Source organism: Mixophyes fleayi, chromosome 7 (assembly GCF_038048845.1).
Source record: "Mixophyes fleayi isolate aMixFle1 chromosome 7, aMixFle1.hap1, whole genome shotgun sequence".
Lineage (NCBI taxonomy): Eukaryota > Metazoa > Chordata > Amphibia > Anura > Limnodynastidae > Mixophyes > Mixophyes fleayi.
The window spans coordinates 68,827,450-68,852,309 of record NC_134408.1 but is presented as its reverse complement, the minus strand read 5'-3'; the positions used below and the strand labels follow the sequence as shown (position 1 = coordinate 68,852,309).

Sequence of the window (24,860 nt, the reverse complement as noted above, 5' to 3'; positions counted from 1 at the left end):
CTATACCAGTTTTGGATCAGGGAGAAGGGAAGAAAGAGACTCTGGGCAAACAGATCGGACAGGGATGTGATCCCTCTGGTCTTCCAATTGGCGAGATTCAGACCAGGGATAAGTTTGGAGACTGCTTGAAGAGAGAGATTATGAGATGGGAGTGTAAAATCCTTGTGCAATCCAATAACTCTATCCCACACCTGCATGGCATTCGAGATGGACGTTAGTCTATATACAGCTGGGGGACGGGCGGGTTTGGGAATCCAAAGTAGTTCATATAGGGGGAAGCTCGAGTACAGGGCCCTTTCAGTGTCTACCCAAGGCTTAGAAGCCTGGGGAAGTGCACGGTGTCGGAGGTGGCTCAATATACAAGCTTCTTGGTAGTGGGTAAGATTAGGAAGCATTAAACCCCCTCTTGTCTTAGGCAGGGACATACGTTAGTGTCTGAGAAGAGGGCATTTCTGCCTCCACACATAGGTCATCATTAGAGTATGAAAGCCAGCCATCAATCTCTTGGGTACAATGTATGGAATAGTGCGGAAGATATACATAAGTTTGGGCAACAACATAATTTTAAAAGCCGCTATGCGGCCCAGCCAGGAAACCTCAAAGTCAATTCAATTCTTGCCCAATGTTTTTGTAGAGCCGAAAGTGAAGACTGTGGTATATTGATAGGAAGGGTTTCTCACTCTTCATTCGCTGACAAGAGCGCAGGAAGGAGATGCTGCTGCTGCTCGGGATTGGATGTGACAAGGTAAGTGTCTGTGTGGCTAATAGCGGGTCAGGTGTGGCTAATAGTGTGTCTGTGTGGCTAATAGTGTGGCTAATAGTGTGTCTGTGTGGCTAATAGTGTGGCTAATAGTGTGTCAAGTGTGGCTAATAGTGTGTCTGTGTGGCTAATAGTGTGGCTAATAGCGTGTCAAGTGTGACTAATAGTATGTCTGTGTGGCTAATAGTGTGGCTAATAGTGTGTCTGTGTGGTTAATAGTGTGTCTGTGTGGCTAATAGTGTCAGGTGTGGCTAATAGTGTCTGTGTGGCTAATAGTGTGGCTAGTAGTGTGTCTGTGTAGCTAGTAAGGTGCGTGTGTGTTTGACCATGTTCATATAGTGTGCATGTGTGCGCGCGCAGTATTTTAATATAATATGTGAGGCAAGGGAGGATCTTAATGTAGTTTGGGAGGTAGGCTATTTAATGGTGGAGTGTAGGTGGGGGCTAATTATTTAAGTTGAGGTGAAGGAACCTTTAATGCTGGGGTGGTTTAGGGCTATCAATTGAATATGGGCTGATTTTGGGGAGCAGGGCTATTTATTAAATGTGAATATGAATTATTTATTGCCGGGGATGGTTGTGGAAAATGGCTATATTTACTAAACTTTAATGCTATTTAATTTATTGCTGGGACTGTTTTGGAGGGAGGGAAATATGTTTGCGTTAATTTAATATTGGGGCTGGTTGGGGGAAATAGGTCTACTTATTAAATGTGAATATTATTATTGTGGGTACTGTAGGGAGGCCTATGTAACTGATTACTGGATACACTACTAATCTTGATTAACGCTGGCTTACCTGAGGTGCGGAGTCTAACGATCTCCCTGGTATTCACCAAGAAAGGCTGCAAGGCGTGATGGGCTTTGCTGCCAGGAGTCGCAGGTCGCAGTCCTCAGGTTTGCCCCAAGATGTAGTACAGCGGGATAGGAGCAAGATGAGAATAGTCGGACAGGCCGGGTAGGTACACAGGCAGGCAATGCAGACAGAATCAGGAGGCAATCTCGGAGTCAATCAAACCGGGTCAGTACACGGGTCACCAGAACAGATGCGTGGTCAGCTAGCCGGGTCGGTACACAGGAAGGGCAGATAAACGTATATAGAGAGAGGAGCGTGAGACAATCCGGGTCAGGAGCACAGGCAATAAGGAAGGTCAGCAAGCCGGGTGTTGGTACACAGGAGAAACGGAATCCAGAAGGGTCAACAAGCCGGGTCGGTACACAGGAGGTCAAACACACAGGAAGCAGGAACAAGGAGGACACAGGAATCAGGAGCCAGGAACTGGTAAGTTGCTTTGACACTCACCAAGTGTCAGAGCTATGTTTTTATACTGTGTCACATTTGAATTCCCCGCCCTAGGTAGCGATCATGTGACCGCCCTAGGTAGCGATCATGTGACCACCGAACCCGGAAGTGCGGCTTCCGGGTCCGACGGAGCGGCGGGGGAATGCGGAGGGGTAAGTATTCGTAACGGCCTAATTATTAAACGTGAGTGCTATTGTTTTAATATCGGGGCTGGTTGGAGTTTTCTAGATCTTATGTGCCCATTTTTTTCAAAATATGCCATCCAATATACCAGGATTAAGACAAGAATGAACTGAGCTAAAGAAACCAGCTGCTACAAGTGGTGAAAGTGACCAAGACAGGTAAGAGAGAGAAGGACAGTCTGCCAACTGTCCTGAATCTGGTGGGGCAGTCCTGAATTTGGGGGACTGTCTACCTTAGTCAGGATTTGGTCCGACTGCAAGGACAGTTGAGAGGTATGTCCCGCTTCACAACGTACTGCTTGTGAAGGCAGAGCTGTGTGCCTCTAATAGTAGTGCCTGTGTATTTGTCTAAAATGATAACCATGTTAGGGACCCTGCTGTCTTAAATACTTTGGGCCTTAATTCACCTCTGGTTCCGCGAAGGCAATTGATAGCTGCTCCCAGTTCCCGGACAGGACACAGACTGTAGAGCAAGCCGAGGAGCTCTAAGTATCACAAGATTTGGCAATCTCGTGAGACAAAGAGCTTCACTGCTCACTCTACAGGAAGTTCCCACCCTGATGGATGTCAGCAGCACCAGAAGCATAGATAAGTACAGTGGACTGGGGATGTCATAATGTGCATGGGGGGATGGCGTGATGTGGCTGGGAGGGCATGGTAAATGTAATGTTATATAATAATGTATGTATCAATGCCCATGTTGGCCACACGCACAACACAATGTGATTCCACCCTGTTCGGCGTCGCCGCTGCGGGCGGCACATATTTTCTTTCCTGCTGGAACTGAGGTGGGCCTGTGTACTTTAAATGCCAGGGCTGATTTTTAGTCCCAGTCCGGCCCTAGTGCTAGAGGTTCTATAGCAAGAACAAACATTAAAGGAGATATGTGGCACCCCTGCCTAGTGCCTTTGGTAATAGGGAAGGAGGAGGAAATGAAGCCATTACTAAATGTTACGAGCCTCGGCTCCCGACGGGCTGCTGCGGCTCACTTCCGTTTCTCCCAGATGTCCCGGCCATCTCCTTGACGACCGGGACGTCACTTCCGCCCTGCGCGTCCCGGTTGCCTGGGTAACAACCGGGACGCTCTGCCTCGTCTGCCACAGCACCCGGCCAGCTGTCCTACAGCCGGGCGCATGCGCGCAGAAGAAATTAAACAGTAAGTTTATTATTCTATGTTATACAGTGCTGTGAACAATGTTGGTACCATATATCTAACAGCTACAATAGTATTACATTGCTGCATTATTGGGCATAGATTTATTAGTCATAGCTTTATCTGCACTGTTTGTTGTAATTGGGAGGAGCGTCGCTGCACTCTGCTCCTATTGGTTCCTCTCACTACTTAAGGCAGTGAGGACAGAGCCTCACTGCCAGTTATAGCTCCCAGTGTAGCTTGGCTCCTATTCCTTGTTTCCCTGCTCCTGTGCTGTATTGTAGTTTGGATTTCCCGTGTATGACCCCTGGCTTGTTTCTGGACCTTGTTGTATTGCCTGTGACCCCTGACCTCGGCTCGTTATCTGGTATCGCTGTCTGCTGTTGGCCCTTGACCCTTGCTTGGATTTCACTCTGCTGTGTACTACTTCACGCTACCCCTGAGTTCTCCCCAGTCAGTGCACATTTCACGACCCTCCGTTCATCTGCAGCCAAGTCTGTCCCCACCACTAAGGGCTCCAGCGAACACCAGACTTTCGGAGCAGACTCCGGGTTTTGTTGTGCTGACTGGAGGGGTTCCTAACACTAAACACCTTTGCGGAAGGTCCCTGATACAGGGCCAGAATGGAGTGAAGTATATTTCCCTGTATACCAAATTCAAGTAATACTTCTTTCATATAGAGCCAATGAAGCCTGTTGAAGGCCTTCTCTGCGTACAGAGAAAGCAGGACAAGCTCATCCTCTGCTCTAGCCAGGAGGTCCATCACATCTAAAATACGACGCTTGTTAACTGACGCCTGGCGACCCAATATGAAGCCAACCTGGTCCAGATGGATCAACTGTGGTAAGAGAAGGTTAAAATGATCAGCTATCAATCTAGAATAGATGTTCAGGTCAGTGTTGAGTAATGATATGGGTCTATAATTCTTACAGTCAGAGTGATCCTTCCCGGGTTTCAGCATAGTTATTATCTGCGCTTACAGCATTTCAGCTGGGAAGTGGCCGCCCATCAGGACACCATTGTACAGGTTTGTGAGCAGCGGGGTCAGCTCTGACCTAAATGATGTGCAGAAAGCATTAGCAAAACCATCCGGACCAGGAGTCTTGTCCTTCGGGAGGCGTTTAATGACATCCTCTATCTCTTGCTGAGACCAGGGAAGGTTATGTTGCTCTAAACTATTCGTGTCTAGTGGGGGCAGGTTCAGGTGCTGGAAGAATGCAGAGATGGAAGTTTCACTTGGTTGTACTGTGTCTTTATCTTCTTGCAAGTTATAGAGTCTAGCATAATATTTAGCAAACTGGTTAGCTATGGCAGCAGGTTTGTGAATCTTATTGCACTTGGAGTCATGAAGGGCTTTTATTCGGTTTCTGGCTTGTTTACCTCTAAGTTTACGGGCTAGGAGCTTACTGGTTCAACGCAATTTGGTGAGAGATGCTTTCATGCGGGATATGAAAAGTGTGTTTCCTGACATTTATTTCTTTTTGAAGAGCTCTAGAGGGGCGCGTCTGGTTTTTTAGCTCTAGAGAGGTCAGAGTGGACTCGAGTGTCAATTGGTGTGAAAGGTATTGTTTTTTTAGGCGGCACCTATTTGAATGGCGGAACCCCGGAGAACTGCTTTTAAGGCACACCAATGCGTGGAGAGGGAGGTATCTTCTGGGTTATTAAGCTGAATATATTGTGACAATGTCTCAGAGAGAGTGACCGTGGGTTCCAATGAAGTAAGTAGAAAGGCCGATAGAGCTGATGTGTTGAAGTGTCCATATATCTGTCAGGACCAAATCAATTCTGGAGTAGGTGTTGTGGACTCCAGAGTGGTAGGTGTATTCTCATGCATTTGGGGAATGGACCCGCCAAATGTCATATAAGTCACGCTCTGCCAATAGTTTGTGGAAAGCAGTAGAGGGGCCGAGAGTGGGATCAGTGCCCACAGATCTCTGGGGTCTAGACTTATCTATTTTGCGATCTAGAGTCAGATTAAAATCTCCCACCAAAATCAAATGGCCTCTACGTATCTTCTGTATCTCCTCACATAGTGATCTGAGGAAAGTTATTTGGCGAGAGTTGGTTGCGTATAAGGAAACTAAGGTTACCAGTTTGTCCTCTAGGGTTCCAACCAATATTATATATTGTCCAGATTTATCCTCTATTTTTACTTGCAGGCTAAAACAAACTCGGGCACTAAACAACACAGCCACTCCATTCCTTTTGAATGGGCCATTAGCAAAGAATCCCACTGGGTATCTTGAATCTTTCATTTGAGGGGGAGCAGCGGACGAGAAGTGTGTTTCTTGCAATGCTATAACATCTGCTCTATGCTTATGAAATGTGGTGAGTGCCAAACGACGCTTATTGGGGGAGTTAAGTGCCTTAACATTCAGAGAATAAAAGGCGAACCATGAGTTATGAAATCTGAAGGGGGTGATTTAAAGTTGAAGAGCCAGTCCTTTTTTAGGGCTTGATTCCTGAGTGATCAGAGTGGAAGGGGGAGAGCTGGGGTAAAAGGTGTGAACTGACCCAAGAAACGGGGTCAGAGCATTTGGCACAGAGGAAAGCATGTAGCAAACTGGTAAACATGTGAGGGGGGGAGGGGTAGAGTACAGTCCCACCCGCAGGGCACCCGGATGGGGAAAATGGGGAAAGTGGCAACAATGTGTCAACAATAGTAATGTAGCAACATGTGGTGTTAATAATGTATTTTAGGTAACAGTATTAGCATGTTAATATAACGTGAGCATTATGTCTGTGGAACCTTAACTTGGCATGTGGAACAATAACTTGACGCATAGTGCATTGAACATTAAACGTTTAAACATCGGACATTCATCAGTAACACCACTAGCATTAATACTTATCAAGTCGGAGGTAGAAGCTGTGAGAACTTCAGGAAACCTCAGTCCTTGGGAGTATGAGACCAGTCTTTTTGAAGCGGAAGCTTGCTTGCAGTAGGTCAGGGAGGAAGAGGTATCTGCCATTCCTCTAGGAGTTTAGTACCGACTTCAAGAGAAGAGATGACAAAAGTGGAGTCTTCGTGGCGAACCAGCGGCTTGACTGGAAAACCCCTTCGGTAGGATATGTTGTTTGCTCGCAGGGCCTTCGTGATTAAGTGAAGTGCTCGTCCCTGATTGATGGTAGTAAGTGAAAGATCTTGAATGAGTTGGAGGTTGTTAAGCTGAGCTGAGTTGCTGGAGTCCTGTGCCGCTCGTAATATGGCCTCATTGATGTGAAAGAAGTGAACCCGGAGGTGGGTGTCCCTCGGGACATTCCCTGGTGTGAAACGAGGGCATGGGAGACGGTTTATACGGTCAATAAGAAGGTCCTAATTATCCACAGAGGGTATGAGCTTCTTAAAGAATGGGACAACATAGTCCTGTAGATCTGCATGTGATACAGATTCCGGGATGCCTCTGATCTTGATGTTATTCTTGCGGTCCTCTAGATCGGCAACTTTGTTTTTCAGAAAAGCAACATCATTCTGGAGGGCTCTATGTGAGGAAGAGAGATCATTATGAGAGGCGACCAGTTCCCCCATCTTCGTCTCCAAGTGATCCATACAATCTCCAAGTTCAGCAATGTCAGTTTTCAGACCTCCAATCACTGCTTGCAACTCAGAAGACAGATCAGTCCGGAGGGCGGTTAGCATCTGATGTAGCGTAGTATGGAAAGTGCGAGCTGTTAGCGGGGCATCCAGTGATCCTTCTGGTCCCAAGTCAGGAAGGAGAAAATGTTGAGAGGGGGCCACTGACTCCTGAGACTGTACCGATGTAGGTGAGCTTCTTGAGGTAGAAGGTGAGCTGGACGCCGATTTAGTCTTCGGTTGAAATTTAATTGGAGGAGCCAAGACAGTCAGCTTGATCTTTTTAGGAGCCATATCTGATTTCCCAGTGAGATGGACCTATGAGGTCTGAAGAGAAACTCGGACTGACGATCTGTTGCTTAGGGTGCCATGCGGGGGGGTTAACTTACATGTTAATTCAAAAGACTTCCATTAGAGTGTTGGTTGCCCCTGGAGGTGCACAATTTAGACTATGTGGAGGCCCGTAGTGTGATAACAGTTGGGTCTATAGGCTAGCAAAACAGGTATTCAGATGCCCAAACAACCCCCTTTTCAAGTATGGCTGGGATCAAGCCCAGGTTTCCGTGCAAAATGCTGTAGCTAGTGTGCTTCAGGAGATAGAATATCACTGCTTATTGATTTAATAGTGTGAGATAAAATGAACCAGGGTACCGGTCAGAGAATAACTGGCAGCAACTTGTTGCAGTAATGTGGCCAGCTGTCTGATTAGAGACCTGAAGCCCAAAACCAAGAGGCTAACTCTGGTAAGGTATCTCTCTGTTTGTTTCAACTCACATATAAGGATGCCCTCACTCGCGCTGATGGTGTGCAGGGAGTCTCTTACTTTAGGCCTGGGGTCCGAGCTCCATTTCCGCAGACCGGTCGCGCACAGCCGGAAGTGACAGTTTACGAGATTTTCACTCTGGGCTCCAATCAGGGCCGGACTGGCCATCTGGCACTTCTGGCATTTGCCAGAAGGGCCGATGGTCAGTTGGCCGGTCCGGTACCCCGCGCAGCGGGGGGGGGAGGGCGCGCACGAGATCACATGATCGCAGTGCCTGCGTCCCTCTTCCCTCTCCACTTGCACTGCATGTCGGGCGTGACGTCATCACGTCACGCCCGACATTCATTGAGGAGCGGCGACACGGAAGAGAAGAAGGAAGACAGAAGAGAGAAAAGAGAAGAGAAGAAAAAGTTGAAAGAAAGAAATTCAGAGGTAAGTTTAAAAGTGGAGAAACAAAGAGAGGCACAGGCTGATGAAGGGGGGGGGTGCGATAAAAGACACACATGGGTGAAGAAGGTGGGGATAAGAGGCACACAGTGATGAAGAAGGTGGGGATAAGAGGCACACAGGAATGAAGAAGGTGGGGATAAGAGGCACACAGGGATGAAGAAGGTGGGGCTAAGAGGCACACAGGAATGAAGGTGGGGATAAGAGGCACACAGGGATGAAGAAGGTGGGGATAAGAGGCACACAGGGATGAAGAAGGTGGGGATAAGAGGCACACAGGGATGAAGATGGTTGGGATAAGAGGCACACGGGGGATGAAGAAGGGGGGGCAGAGATAAAAGGCACAAGGGAATGAAGAAGGGGGGGCAGCATGGCACAGGGTGATGAAGAGGGGCAAAAGCAGCATGGCAGAGTGTAAGGAAGGGTAAAAGCAGCATGGCAGAGTGTGAGGAAGGGTAAAAGCAGCATGGCAGAGTGTGAGGAAGGGCAAAAGCAGCATGGCAGAGTGTGATGAAAGGGGGGGGGATAGCAGCATGGAAGGTGCAGTGCGATCATAAGGGGGCATAGCGTGGTGATGATGAAGGGGCACAGTAATGTGTGTGTGATCGCACAGGGAGCTTTTGGTAATGTAGTGTGTGTGTGAGGTAGATGGTGGCTAATTAATGGGTTCTATTTTGTTTGTGGGGTAATGGTGGGGCAATGTAATAGTAGGGACTATTAATTTAAGATGGGGTGGTTTGGGGGCTATTGAATGTGGCGATGAGTTTGGGGAGAATTAGGTCTCTTTATTAAATGTGACTATGAATTAATGTGATGGTTGCAGGAAATAGGTATATTTATGAAATGTAAATACTATTAATTTAATGCTGGGGCTGTATGTATGGAGGGAAATATGTTTATTTATTAAATGGGAATACTATTATTTTAATGTTTGGGCTGGAGTGAGGCCTAATTTAAAAAGTTGGTGCTATATTGATTTAACAGCGGTGCTGTTTGGAGTTTTCTACATTTCATGTACCTATTTTTTTTCCAAATAGGGCCCCCAACATTTCAGGATCCAAACAAGCAGCAACTGATCTAAAGACGCCAGCAGCCACAAGTCAGGTAGGAGAAAGCAGGACAGTCAACTGTCCTGAATTTGGTGGGTGACTGTCCTGCTTCATCAGGATTTGGTCTGACTGCAAGGACAGTTGGGAGGTATGTCCTACTTCACATTATACTGCTTGTGAAGGCAGAACTGTGTGCACCTAACAGTAGTGCACACAGTATTGCCTGTGTATTTATTGAAAATGTGTCTAATAACCATATTACATCATAGGAGCCCCCCTGTCTTAAGTGCCTAGGGCTCCCCAAGCCTTATTCCAGCTCTGGTTAGCAGGAGGAATCTGATAGTTACTCCCAGTTCCCGGACAGGACACAGCCTGCAGAGCAAGCCGAGGAGCTATAAGTCTCTTGAGATTTCTTAATCCTGTGAGACTAAGAGCTTCCCTGCTCACTCTACAGGAAGTTCCCACCTTGATGGGAACAGCAGCATCAGAAGCATAGATAAGTACAGTGGGTTGTTGTAATGTGTTTCTGGGGTGGGAGGTAGCGTGATGTGGATGGGGAGGACCTGATAAATGTAATGTTTTATTATAATGTATGTATCAATGCCCCATGTTGACCACGCCCCCAACATAATGTGGCCACACCCTTGGTGCCGCTGCGCTGATGTAACACAGTTTTTTCCTGCTCATCAAAAGAGGTGGGCCTGTCTGCTTTAAATGCCAGGGCTGATTTTTAGTCCCAGTCCGGCCCTGGCTCCAATATACACTCGCAGCCGGTGGGGAGACACCCGTAGCAGGGCAGGAGGCCAGAGAGCCAGGAATCAACACTCAGGAAGGTAGGATAGGCAACTCCATATGCTGCAGCCGGGCAGCAGCACTTCCTTATGCAGGGATCTAGTGATGCTTGAGGCACTTAGTCAGCCTTCTGGATGGGTGTGTGCAGATAGTGGGCCACAGAAGATGTAGTTTAGGGGTCCCAGGTTGCAAAGCACCGAGCCTAAACGTCTGTTCAATATGGCAGTTAGGACATGCCCCCACGACACGTATTTTGAGATTCTTCCCTTGAGCCAAGTTGCGTGCAGTTTAAAACAAGCGGATGCTGCGCTCAGTATATGTGCCTTAATGACTCAGGTCCTCAGTGTTCTACACTGGTAGCAAGTAGTGATGCTGCTTTATATTCCCATCTACCCTGACACTTGCTGTAATATCCCTATTAGTGAGCTAGTATTTGAGTTCTGAATATTATGAAGAACATACAAATCTACCTGTGAAGAGAAGTCTATTAAATTTGTGTCATTACTGTATAATCAATCCACAAGTCGTATGTTAAAAATTATAAAAAAAATTGACAACATATTCCATTTTGTTGAGGGTAGTGGAAAATGCTGTCTCAGACACTTTCCCAGAATATCCTGTAAGTGTTCAGAATTGGTGACTGATATGGCCCTGTACAGTAGCTTACACTTTTAATTTGGGGGGCATTGTACTCTCTCAGCATTTCATTGTGGAAACCTCCACCTTGCAATGAAGGTCACCATTCTGAATGACTATGTTTAGTGATATTTGCCTTGTTTACTAATTGGACCAAAAATATGCTAGCTAACTGCACCACTACAATATGTGCCAGGACCCTTCGCCATGGGAAACAAGCTCTCTAGCATGTAGGCTTTTTTGACATACTTTACCCATAAACCTTGCTGCTTTGTTGAGAACTGTATAAAGGATGCCTTGTCTGGCTGTTTAGTTCTGTTCACTAGAGTACTAATCTGAGCTATCTGACTGACTGTACTTGTGTCAGGCGCCTCTACAGTGCGGGACGCATGCCTTCCGAATGTTCCTGTGCGCCCCGTAGCTAAGCAATGTGGTGCTTTGCACTAGCCTGCCGGGCCTGGCACCAGGAGCACATGCGCGTCCGTTGCAGAGTATACTGTCACCGTCTTCTGAAGGACCTGGTAAACCATTTGCTCGTGACTCATTACTAGTGACAGGATGGACCGCCTATGCCACCCTGTCTATTGTTGTTGGGAACCGGCTGGGCTTACTTTGTTCCTGTTCCCTTTCGTTATCCCAAATGCTCCCTCTTGCCGCAGTAGAAGGGGCTTACAAAGGCTGCCATCACTGGACTTTTATACCAGCATCCAGAACTGGGTTTCTTCTGGGTAACCGACACTGCGAGTGTACCATGTTACTGGTGTACCTGGGCTGGTACTACTGACCTCTTCATATAGATCAGGGATGCTCTGGATGGATCTCCCCTGGGGGTAAATGTATCAAAGTGCGAGTTTGCAACTCCAGCAATTTTCTCGGGAGAGTTGAAACTCGCCGATGTAGGAAGCTGAGATTTCATGCAAAATCGCCAGAGTTGTGCTTCTGTCAAAATCGCTATTTGCAAAATCGCCAGAGATCAAACTCCCGACTGTTTGCCACTGCAGCTATACAGCTCTCAAATGTATGAAGCTGCGAGTTAGCAAACTCAGGAGAGTTTGCTTCGAAACACGCCAGATACAACACGCTGCTTGATAGCAGCGTGTTGTAGAAACACATCTCTGTTACACTGCCCTGGCAGTGTTAAAACTGTAAAGAATAGATAAAAGTTGAAAAAAAAAAGTGTGGGGTCCCCCCTCTATTCAGGCTTAACCCTAGTGCTGCCTGACTAGTGCTGGTCCCGTGAAAATCGGGGAAAAAATTTGCATGGGGTCCCCCCGATTTTCACTTTACCAACTCTAGGCAAACCAGCCAGGGTTGGCGGCACTGTAGCAGTGGGACACACACAATGCGTGGGGTCCCCCCCATCCGAGCACTATTAACCCTAGTACTGCCAGCCTACTGCTGGTTGGGCGAAGATGGGGGAAAAAAATTGCATGTGGTCCCCTCCATTTTCATGCAACCAGGACTAGACAAACCAGCCGGGTTGGTTGGCACTATAGCAGGGGTACTCGTGGCAGGGTTCCCCTGCCATAATGGCTAACCAACCCTAGACTGTTCAGACCTGGGCTGGATTCCCTAGGGAGTGGGGTCCGCCGAAAAAAATGAGCGGGCCCCCTTCCTAGAAAGAACCAGCCCAGTGCTGATAGCACTAGGGCTCTTCCTACTACCCCTGGGCTGTGGGTAGTAGGGTAATACGGCGATAAAGATTGAAAAAAATAAACAGACGCCATTTTGTTTTGTGGAACTACAAGTCCCAGCCAGCCAGGTTGCCAAAAACAGTGTGGCCATGCTGCTGCTTGTATAACTACAAGCACCAGCATACCCACGGCAGCCAGGGCATGTTGGCACTTGGAGAACCACAAGTGCCAACATGCCCTGACATCCCTGGCTTGCTGGGACCTGTAGTTCCACAAAAAAAAAAGTTAAATAAACAACAACACCCTAGTAAAAACCATACACATACAGCTCGTTTTTTTCGGCGGACCCCACTCCCTAGGGAATCCAGCCCAGGGCTGAACAGTCTAGGGTTGGTTAGCCATTATGGTAGAGGGACCCCTGCCGTGTGTCCCACTGCTATAGTGCCGCCAACCCTGGCTGGTTTGCCTAGTGCTGGTAAAGTGAAAATCGGGGGGACCCCATGCAAAATTTTTCCCCGATTTTCACGGGACCAGCACTAGGGTTAAGCCTGAATAGAGGGGGGACCCCACGCTTTTTTTTTTTCACTTTGAACTATTCTTTACAGTTTTTACAGTTCACGTATGACAGGGGCAGTGTAACAGTGATGTGTTTACAACTCACTGTTACAACACAGGAGAGTTTGCCAACCACAGGAGAGTTAGATAAACTCGGGAGTGTTTACATCGCACAAAATCGCCAGAGATGACCAGCGATTCTGAACTTCAGTGTCAAAATCGAAGCTTGATACATTTCAGGTTTTTTTTTCAAAACTCGTGGATAAACACCAGCGATTTGCCACAATTTAAACACACTGGCAAACTCGCACTTTGATACATTTATCCCCTGGTCTATCACACTGACCAGGGCTGCAGGGTAGCAGGAAGAGTGGTGGCACCGGAAAAGCTGGGTCCAACCTCAGAAACAGACGGAGAACGGATTAGATTTAGTGTCTAATCTGCAGGTCACAGGAATACAGTAATATTGAAGATATTTTCAAGCAGGTCTTTGAAACAAGTGATGTTTATTTGCTCTCACACTGGCACCAGTGCTAAGGTCAGAAACAAGAAGAACAAGTTTTCAATACAAGCCAGTGCCTTTTATATAGTTTAGACACAGGCTATTTTTAGAATCAGGATGTAACCTGTTTTCCAAAACATAGATTTACATGCACTGCAAAGATAACAATATTTACACTTATATGCGAAATTCTAGAAACGCTGTGATGTCCTGCTTCACATGCTGTTCACAATGTTCAGAAAGGTTTGAACACTCTGAGAAAAGGCCACACAGTAACGACTCCCTGCTGGGCCATTGGCCAGAGCAGGCATTTCCTGCTATCAGACTGCCTCCCCATATGCCTAATTGGAGGTTTCCACTAGCAACCTTACAAACCCCAAACAATGACACTTCTATACAAAACACATCCCAATACACAAAAGACTTCCATCCACAAAGGCTCATTGTATCAGATATATACATCAGAAATAAGGCATTTGCCTTAGAAAGGTTAAAACAGAAAAACAAATTTTCTACCCTGGTTTAGAAATAATGATTTCCTATCTCAAAATATACACAATAACAAAAATAAGTGCATGTGCAATTATATAAATAAGCACCCTGCGCTATTTCCTTTAAATAAATTTATACCAGAAGTTATTTATCAGTGATCCAGTCACATTTCTATACCTAGCCCACAGGGTACAGAAGCAAGAATCTGAACAGGCTCAGCTGCTCCAATGTATCCAGGGAGTTGCTGCCATACTTGAGCCCTTTCAAGCCTCTGTGGCTGCTTCGCAGGCAGAATCTGTCACCATGTCTGGGGAAACACGACCCACTTCTTCTCCTGCAGTAGTCACCACTTCTTATTAATGCCTTCCACCTGTGGAGAAGTATTATGGGGATCCAAAAAAGTGTAGAGGCTTTTTGAATAAATGTATGATTCATTTTGAATGTAACTCAGCATCTTTTCCATCTGAACGAGTAAAAGTTGCCTTTATCATCTCCCTACTGTCCAGGCAAGCCTTGGCATGGACCTTTCATCTGTGGGAACGAAACAATCCTCCTGAAAAATGAATCTTCGTTTATAGAAGCTTTTCGCAAAATTTTTGATGAGCCCAGCTGGTTTTCCTCAGCAGCCTCCTGTTTCTTGAACCTGTGTTAGGATTCCCAGACTGTTGGTCAGTATGCGGTACAGTTCTGTTATGTTTGCCTCTGAATTAAAATGGAACAATGAAGCATTAGTGGCAACCTTCTGGCAAGGCTTAGCAGATCGGGTGAAGGATGAATTATTCTCCTGTGAGCTTCCGATCGACTTGGATTACCTCATTTCCCTGTGCAACCGAATTGACCTACGCTTTCGGGAGCTTACACATGAACGGACATCTTCCAGACGCTTTTCTCCTTGACTTGCTCCCCACTTCCAGAGCCCAGTTCCTCTGAGGAACCTATGCAGATAGGCAGTTTACGTCTCTCCCCGGAGGAAAGAGAGATATGCTTCAAGCAAAATCTCTGTCTCTACTATGGGGAACCTGGTCACTTATTGTACCAAGAGGCCGGAAAATGCCACCTTGTAGTCTGTGAAAGGGAGGCCGACCTAGGAGTCAAGTTTACCACTCCCTACACTAGTCCCAGCCCAGATTTTTTGATGATCATTTCACTGGACACTCCTGTCGGTCCCTTTGTAACTTCTGCCCTTGTTCTATCTCTGCAACTTTTGCTTCGTAACTCCAAATACCTACTCGCAAATTGCCTCAGCCTCTTTTTCTTACTGCTGTGGATGAGAATCGAGTTACTAATGGTTCTGTGTCCCGGGTTACTTCTACAATACGACTGACGGTAGGGATGTTGCATTCGGAATCTATTGTGTTTTTGGTGGTCCCTCGATCTATTAATTCGTCATCTTGGGGCTTCCCTGGCTCAAACTCCATTCATCTCAAATTGACTGGAGTACCGCTCAAGTTACTTCTTGGGGTTCCCAATGCTTCAAGAATTGTCTTTCTGGAATCAAGCCTGGGAAATGTATTATTCCTTGCCGGATTCTCTCGTTTCATCCCAAGTTACCGTCACCTTACATCTCCTTTCAGGACATCTTCTGTAAGGTGGCAGCTGAGACTCTTCCTCCACATTGTCCGTGGGACTGCTCCATTGAATTGCTAACAGATAAACCTCTTCCTAGGGGTAGGATAACTTAGCTATGATATAATACCTACCCGAAAACCTCCAACGAGGTTTTATCAGGAAGTCTTCTTCTCCTACAGGTGCTGGCTTCTTTTTTGTAAAGAAAAAAAATGGGAATTTACATCCATGTATTGACTATAGGCAGTTGAACGCCATAACCATCAAAAAATAATATCCTCTCCTGCTCATCATTGAGTTGTTCGATTGGATTAGCGGCTCCAAAATCTTCACCAAATTAGACTTGCGTGGGGCGTGTAATCTAATCTGTATCCGGGAGGGGGACGAATGGAAATCTGCCTTTAGTATCTGCAAAGGACATTTTGAATATATTGTGATGCCTTTTGGGCTTTGTAATGCCCCTGCAGTATTCCAGTCATTCATTAATGACATATTCCAAGACCTTCTCTACAGTTCGGTGGTAGTATACCTGGACGATATTTTGATCTTTTTCCCAGACTTTCCGTCTCACTGTTCTCATGTGAAAGAAGTTCTCACTCGTCTCCGGTCTAACCAGTTGTTTTGTAAGCTCGAGAAATGTATATTCGAGGTTCCCCAGATTCCATTTTTGGGGTACATTGTTTCTTCTTTCTGGTGCAGGGCTTTCAAATGGATCCTGAGAAACTATCAGCAATCATCAATTGGCTCAGACCTACAGGATTGAAGGCGGTACAGCGATTCATTGGCAGTTTATTCAGCAATTCTCTACCTTAATTGCTCCCATTACCGCTCTTACATGGAAATTGTCCAATCCCAGGAAATGGTCTCCTGAGGCCATAGCTGCATTTGATTCCCTGAAAAAAACATTCTCTCCAGTTCTTGCTCAACCCGACCAACAAAAACCCTTCTTCCTGGAGGTAGACGCCTCATCCATCGGAGTCGGGGAAGTTCTTTCACAGGAATCTTTCACCGAAAAATTCCATCCCTGTGGTTCTTTTTGAAGAAATGTAACGCCTCCGAATTCAATTATGGCATTGGAGATAAGAAATTGCTAGCGGTTAAATCCACACTTGAAGAGTGGCGTCATTTCCTTGAGAGAGCTCTTTATGCCTCACTTGCCTCTGGGATGCTCGTTTCCTGAATCCTCGCCAGGCTTGGTGGTCCTCATTCTTTGTTTGATTTGATCTAAGACTCACCTACTGTTCCTGAGCTCTTTTCACCAGGTCTGACGCTCTATCCATATCCTTTGACATATCGGGTCAATTACCAATTTCTGAACCGCCTCTCATACTCGAGCCTTCCTGTATTGTTGTTCTTAAAAGAACTCCTCCCGTGGGCTTCTCTTATCTGGAACCTCATTCTCGTCCTAAGGCACTTCGATAGGCTCATGCAGCCAAATTTGCTGGACATGCCGGTTTTGAAAAATCCTTCTTGTTGCTTTCCCGACGCTATTGGTGGCCTACCCTTCGCGCAGATGTTAAAGAATATATACCTACTTGCGTGACATGTGCTCAGAACAAAGTTCCCAGACAACCTCCGTCAGGGATACTGTTACCTCTGCCCATTCCTGATCGCGCCCGGGTAAGCCTTTCTATGGATTTTATCACAGACCTGCCTCCCAGTAATGGGTTCAACACCATTTGGGTAACGGTGGATAGATTCTCGATAATGGCTCACTTTTTTCCCCTAAGAGGACTTCTTTCTGCTGCCAAACTCGCACAAGTCTTCATCAAAGAGATATTCTGCCTCCACGGCTGTCCACAGGAGATAATTTCTGGTCGTGGTATACAATTTATATCCCGGTTCTGAAGAGCATTTTGTAAAGTCCTTGGAGTTGATCTGGTCCTCCACCAAGGAAAAGTTGGTAAAGTCCTCACATCAGTACAAACTCTCTGCGGATCATCACCAAAAAATGGTCCCCAGTCTTCAAATTGGGGATAAGGTGTGGCTTTCCACACGGAATCTCAGGCTTCGGGTGCATTCTATGAAATTGGCACCAGGTTATGTCGGGCCTTTTCCAGTAATTCAGATTAAAAATCCTAAATAAATTTTCTCGTGCTCCATCTTCTCAACCTATTCCAACCACGGCTGGTAATGACTATGAGATTAGTCAAAAATTGGCCGTATGCAAGCTACGGGCATGCTCCCAATATTTGGTTCACTGGAGGGGTTTCGGTCCTGAAGAAAGGTCTTGGGTGTATGAGGAGGATCTGCCTGCTCCAGCACCTGTTGGCTAGTTTCTGTACAAAGCATTTGTTAACGGATAGCTCCCCCGGTAGAGAGGGGGGGTACTGACAGGCGCCGTGCCCGCTTGTTTTCTACAGCTGGGAACGGATGCCTTCAGGATGTTCCTGCCTAACAATGGGGCGCTTCTTCTCTCGCCTGCTGGGCCCGGCCCCAGGAGCGCATGCACGTCCAATGCTAGGGCAACGAGATGCTTCTTTCAGCTTCCTATCGGCAGTCAGCTATTCTGACCGCCGAAACCACTGTCCACCAATTACAATCAAGTGTCCTCTATTTTAGGGAGGCTCTGCACACCATTAGGGTGCCAGAGTATCTAGGTCTCCCTATCCTCCAGCACTCCTGTATTAGTTGCAGACTTCTGCCCTGTGTTTTGACCCGGCTTCCCTGACTCTGCTTTGGATAATCCATTGACCCTGCATTCTGGTTTTGACCCCTGGCTTCTTGATCTCGCCTCTGCCTGCTCTTCTGTAGCTTGCCTGCTCGCACGGTTTGACTACTGCCTGTACGAGTACATATGTTCGCCTCACACCTCGCCGGTAGCTATCTCGGAGGGCCGCGACTTGCACATCTCTTACAGCGAACCCCAAACTCCCTTGCGGAGGTCCCTGGTGAAGACCAAAGGCATTTTAGACTCCGCGCCTCCTTGCTTAGCAGCACCAATACCAGCAGGTGACCTTCAGCCCAAAACAACTTGACAACATTACTTGATCATTGTCATTTTGGGTTAGTTGATATTAATTGCCTTTTAACATAGTGAAAGTTCACATGTTTTAAATGAATTCATTTTGCTGCCTCCCAATTTTTTTTGCCTAAGGTTGTTTACTTGTAGATACAGCACTGCAGTAACCTGTGAAATATTACACACATGGGTATAATATAACTTCTCTCCTGTTGTGTCTTATTATTGGAGTTGTTATACGACATGTCAGAAACCATCCAAATTCTTCCAGTGTGGACAGCAAGGTACCATAATCAGTTTTAATTACATTCATGGATGTCACCATTGATTGACCTGGAGCGTGGAATTTTTGCGGCTGTGATAACCTCTAACAGGGAGACTCTCTCCTAAAAGCCTGCATGCTACTTGTGGTGTGATCACTCTAGGGCATTTCCATAATACTGACTGCATGCATATATGTTTTTGTTTCTTGAGTCATTTCTTGATCAAGAATTACGCTATATGGATACCTCTACCTCCACCAAGTGAATTGGCCACTCACTTTATTCGGTTTATCACAAACAACAAGATACCATATCACAGACTCTTATATTATTTATTATTAGTTCTTATTGAGGACTGATGATTAAGTGTGCATAGTATTATTATTTTCCATTTTGAGACATGTCTGCCATCTGTGAGTACAATGATAGTGCAAGCTTATTGCTTGTCATTAATATTCACTGTATTCTGTTATTATTATACTTTTTGCTAGGTATCGTCCATTATTTTAACTAGATTACTCATTTATGAGACAATAGAAGTATTGTTTCTTTTAAGATGTCATCTGCCATATTTATTCAGGTTCTACATCAACTTGTCCCCTTGGCGCACCTTATTATATGTTTTGGTTATTCTAGATTTTACAAGGATTGGCACCCATGATTAAGGTTGAGCAAGGGTTTTTTAATATTTTTTTATAGTTTATAGTTATTTTTATGTAACCTTGGGTTTTAGCGCACAAGAATCTTTTTTTATACAGCAGTGCAGTAACCTGTGAAATATTACACAAATGGGTTTAATGTAATTTCTCACCTGTTGTGTCTTATTATTGGAGTTGGTATAACACATGTCAGAAACCATCCAAACTCTGCCAGTGTGTGCAGCAAGGGACCATAATCAGTTTTAATTTCAGAGCCCTAGAAAAACATATTAACACAAATAGAAAAAGTAAAAATAACCATTATTTTTTACATTTAACAAACTTTAAGTCCGCAGTTTTCTGGCATGGCTGTACACAAGCTACATTTGAAATCTGTCTCTGCCTAATCATAAGTGGTCAGATGTAATCACTGTGAAAGTAACTGACATATCTGTACATAAGCAAGAGAATGCCAAATCCCTGACCTCTGTGTGGTCACTAAGAACTAAACATTTGCTTTCAGATCAGACTCTCTTTGAGAAAAACAAACAAACCAACAATGCTTTCTCCCCCCCCCCCCCCCCCCCCCCGGTTATCTCTCTCTTGAACTTAATTGTCATGGAAAATAATTGTAAACTATTAACAATCCAAGTTGAAAACATAGTGATACTGCACTATTCATAGGCAAAACAGATAATTAGAAGCAACTAGAGAGTGTTGCAGCCGGTCCAAAAGAGATACGTTTCTATCATCCACGCTCCTCTGTACCACCCCTACTCCTGTGAGTAGTCAGCCTACTCCTAACGTAGAGATGTTCACCGGTAATTTTTTTTTGCATAATATACGCATTTCCTTACTACACATGAGCACCAGAATATGTCCATATCTATATTTGTGTTGATCACCTGGAGAAATGAAGTAAGGATGAGCATAGTAAGAATGTATCTCATATAAAATCACATATATGTGTTTGTTGATTAATTCATATTAGCTTGGTGTGGTTCACATGAACTCTGTGTCCGGCCATGGGTTAAAACCTAAAAGAAAACTAAATTAATGTATCTCTTTGTTTTTGCTAAACTCTTCTGTACTCCCCATGACATATTTATGGATAGAGAGTTCCAGACATGTAGTTACAGATGAGTGTCTAATACCAATTTATGGTACCGCAAAAGATAAAGGTCTTGAGATCTCTCTTTAAGCTTATCTCAATATACTCAATAATATCCAACAAACAGACCCCTCACATATTTGGTGATCTGTGATCTCAAGACATCTTAACTGGATGACTGAACATCTGGGTAAAGTGAGAATGAGGGGAAATAAGGATAAATTACATATTTTCTCAAATGTTATACTTACAGAAGTCATGTTTGGTATGCAAATGTAGGGAATTTTATGACCTGCTAGGTGGAGGTAATATCATCTTTGTAGGACTTTCTGATAGGAAGTTAGGCCAGTGTAAATAAACCCTGACTTGAAAGGCGTTTGAAGAGAGGTCATAAACAGCTTAATTTGCATTTACAGTGCAAATGTCCTGTAAATCTAACAGTTTTGTTCATTTTTGGGAGTGAATTTTATATTGAGAGGAGCCCTTTATTCATATTCTCCCACAGACAGAAATTTATCATTCATAAATTTGCCATTTCTATTGTTTATTCCTTTTTATTGTAATATATTTGTGTATGTCATTTTGATAATTGTTTTCATCTTAAGCATTGTGGTTTTATTTCCATACTAAATTACACTTAAATTCATGTCTCTGTTTTCTTGTGAATTCACGTGTCAGATTTTGTATTAGAACGCTACATAACTGAAACAGAGGAGATCATTTGGTTCATGATAACTTTGGGTCAGTGGAGATAACTTGGTTTATGATAACTCTGATGTAAGTAAATTATGATAGATTAGATTAAAGGATGAACCGAAAGGTTCCTGTGTAAGAGCGTCAGCTCTTCACAAAAAGCCTTGATGGAGCATAATTGGTAAGACAAAATTAGTGTGTTGGACAGACAGGGAGAGTATTAATCATTTTTAAAAAGACCCAAGTTGATTTTGATTAACCCTTTGTCATACATACATACATACATCAGGCAGGCTCAGGTGAATGTTGGATTGTGACAGCGTAGTTCATGCAAGTGTTGGATGCGTATGTGGAATTCACTATACTTAATGGCATTTAATATGGAAAATACAATGTTGGCATTTATTAATAACTATCAAGACACTAATCTTTCTTGTGTTTGTGACACTTCATTATATTATTATTTTTGTGTACAGATAATGCAATGCAACTTTACCATCTAATACTAACACTGTCAAGCTGCATCTGTACGCTATCATCAGGAGTAAATATATACACTTGTAGACCTGACATGCACCTGGTGCAAATACTATTGCTTTTGAGTTGGACGCATCTTTAGACATGTGCAGTTCAACATACCCATGTAAGTACGCTTTTTTTTTTGTGACTAAGTTTTTATGTCTACCATCATAACACAAATGCAGTATACTCCAAATTAGGCCAATAGACTGTAGGAAAGAAAACTCAGTAATATGTATCACTGTGTGCTTACAACTGCAGCCATTGCTTTTGGAAGTGGTAGCTGCTGATTTAACCTAAAATTATAATCCCAAAGGAGCATATAGCTATAGAACATGTTCTCACAAAACTACCTACTTCAGAAAAGTGATTTGAAAGTTTTTAAAAAAATCTAATTATATTGCCAAAAAGTTACTATTCACCATTGTTTGCATTTGAATATCACAAACAAACTCAAAATAATAATAGGGATGGTGATAGAAACAGGGCAAAACAATTCAGAGGTGGCAAAGAGGAGAGGATTATGCTTCTTCTGTTCAAAGACAGGACATATTAAAAGAGATTGTCAAAAGTATAAAGAGCGGGTACAGCATATAAATGAATCAGCTGTAAAGGTTCAGTCAGTTCAAACAGTTCAAAATCTATAGGTAGCAGGCCCTCCAGTGTCCAGCCCTCAGCAGTCCACTATTAACACACCTGGTCCCAAGAGTACAGTTCAGTTAACACTACCAGAGGGAGAACAAATCGACTGTATAGTGGACATTGAAGCAAGTCGCATCGTTTTACAGGACTCAGAAATTCCTAAGAAATATGTAACAAGAAATTTCAGGGTACAGGATTAACAGGGGATAGTGTCCCCTTACAAGAAAGTACACCACTACAAATTAAGGTAGGATCAGATTATGTACAGGTCCCTGTTCAGTTTCGGACCTCAACTACCAGTCCAGTTAATCTATTGCATGCAGATGTATTAATAGCATTACAGGCCACCATTGAATACAAAGAAGGTACTGTAGTTTTAAAAGGTAAAACAGGGCAAGAAATAAATTGTCAACTGGAAGAAGCAATTTATCTGCTTCAACAAAAATATGAACAGGTAACAAAAATTCCTAATTGGTTAGAACATATACCAGACAAGCTCTGGTCAAAAGGAAAGACAGATGTGGGATTGTTGAAGGTTTAACCAGTACAGCTAAAGTTAAAACCTGGTGCAGTCCCAGTAAAAGTAAGACAATATCCCTTAGCAAGGGAACCAGAAAATGCAATACAACCTCAAATTTCTGCATATATGGAGGCAAAGGTTTTGAGAGAATGTAGGTCCCTATGGACCACTCCCTTTTTTCCCGTGAAGAAGGTGGAAAGGTTATGAGCCAAAGAATATCGGATGGTACACAATCTAAGGGAAGTAAATAAGAAACTGATTATAGACACTCCCATAGTGCCAAACCCACATACCTTATTGAAGCAAATACCTGCCACCTCAGCCTCATTTACAGTAAAAGACTTGGCAAATGCATTTTTCTCAGTACCACTAACAGAAGAAAGTCAGCTTTGCTTGGTTTTCACAAACACAGGAAAACAGTATTGTTGGACAAGGTTACCACAGGGGGAAGTTATTTCTCCCTCAGCTTATATTTAGAAGCCATAGCAACCATACTCCAATGATGGAGACCAAAATATGAAACCACACAATTACTACAGTATATAGATGATTTACTTTTGTGTGCAGACATAGAAAAACAATGTCAGGAGGAAACAATTTCATTATTGACCTTCCTTTGTTAGCAAGACTGCAATGTATCAAAATGCAAGTTACAGGCAGCACAAAATCAGGTTACATTCTTAGGACATTGTATTAAACAGGGAACAAGACACCTGACACAAGACAGAAGCAATACAAAAAGTAAAGAAACCTACCACTACCAAGCAATTAAGAGCATTTTTGGGGTTGGTAGGGTATTGTAGGGAATGTATTCCAATTGCTTTCCTACCAGTACACTGACAAGGACTTACCCGACTTGAGAAGGCAGAAGCTGGCAATCGCGAAAGCAATGTAAACAGCAAAGGTTTGAAATCAGTACATGGCAGAATCGCGAGGAATGCAGACAAGGTCATGTGACTTTCTGGGACTATGCTATCAGGGGTGTTAAATGAGTAATGCAGGGAGGCAGCGGATGTACAATATTTTATAGCAAGGCTTGTACTTTGTCCATTCGGCGCTTCTATGCATTACTTCGATAACACCCCTAATAATAGTATAGTCCCAGAAAGTCACATGACTTTCTGTGTGCCAGCTTTCTGCATTCCTCGCGATTCTGGCACGTAGTGATTTCAATCCTTCGCTGTTAACATTGCTTCGTGATTGCCAGCTTCTGTCTTCTCAAGTTGGGTAAGTCCTTGTCAGTGTAGTGGTAGTCGCATTAGGGACTGCCACTATCCCTGATAATGCAACCGTTATATGATGCCCTAACAGAAGCAACAAATAATGTTGTAACATTAACAGTACAACAAGTGACAGCATTTAAAGACATTAAGAAAGCTATTACTCAAGCATTTGCACTATGATTACCACAATATGATAAACCTTTTACATTGTTTTGCAATGAAACCCAAGGACATGCACAAGGTGCGCTGGTGCAGGAACACGGTAACAAACAAAGACCCCTGGCATACTATTCATTACAACTTGATAGTATAATAAGGGGGGCATCATCTTGTATTAAAGCAGTAGCAGCAGCAGCACTGCTGAAAGACAAAGCTGCAGATTTGGTTTTAAACTATCCCTCACCATTCAAGTACCACATGCAGTCACTGAATTAAGCTAGAACCAAATATCTTTCTACAGCAAGACTTACTAAATATGAGGTAGCTCTTTTAAGTCCAACCAACCTACAAAACTAAAGGTGTACAGTGTTGAATCCTGCTACTTTATTTCCAATGCAGGATTCAAAAGAGGGGAAAATAGACAAGTAGAGCAGTGACATTTTAGACACAGATAGCAGTGATGGCGAGGATGAAATACAGCGAAATAAACAGACTCGACAAAATTTTTATCATCATGACTGTTTGGAACTCATGAAACTTGAATGAGGGAACTGGAAAATCTGAAGGATGTTCCATTAGCCAACCCAGATTGGCTACTATTTGTAGATGTTTTTAGGATTTTATCATGAGGGTTCACCAAGGACAGGGTATGCTGTGACTACTCTGGATGAAGTAATAATTCAGCAACCACTCTCACCCTCTTGTTCAGCACAGGAGGTAAAG

At 44.2% G+C, this 24,860-nt stretch overlaps 1 protein-coding gene across 1 annotated transcript in view; it reads right to left on the bottom strand.

Moving 5' to 3' along the window:
• RFTN2 (raftlin family member 2) overlaps nucleotides 1-24,860 on the bottom strand; it is a 239,736-nt gene that overhangs the window by 32,733 nt on the left and 182,143 nt on the right. The window contains exon 7 of the mRNA XM_075179952.1: nucleotides 19,444-19,547. Within this exon, the coding sequence (XP_075036053.1) occupies nucleotides 19,444-19,547 (104 nt within the window). The remainder of the gene's footprint in view (nucleotides 1-19,443; nucleotides 19,548-24,860) is intronic.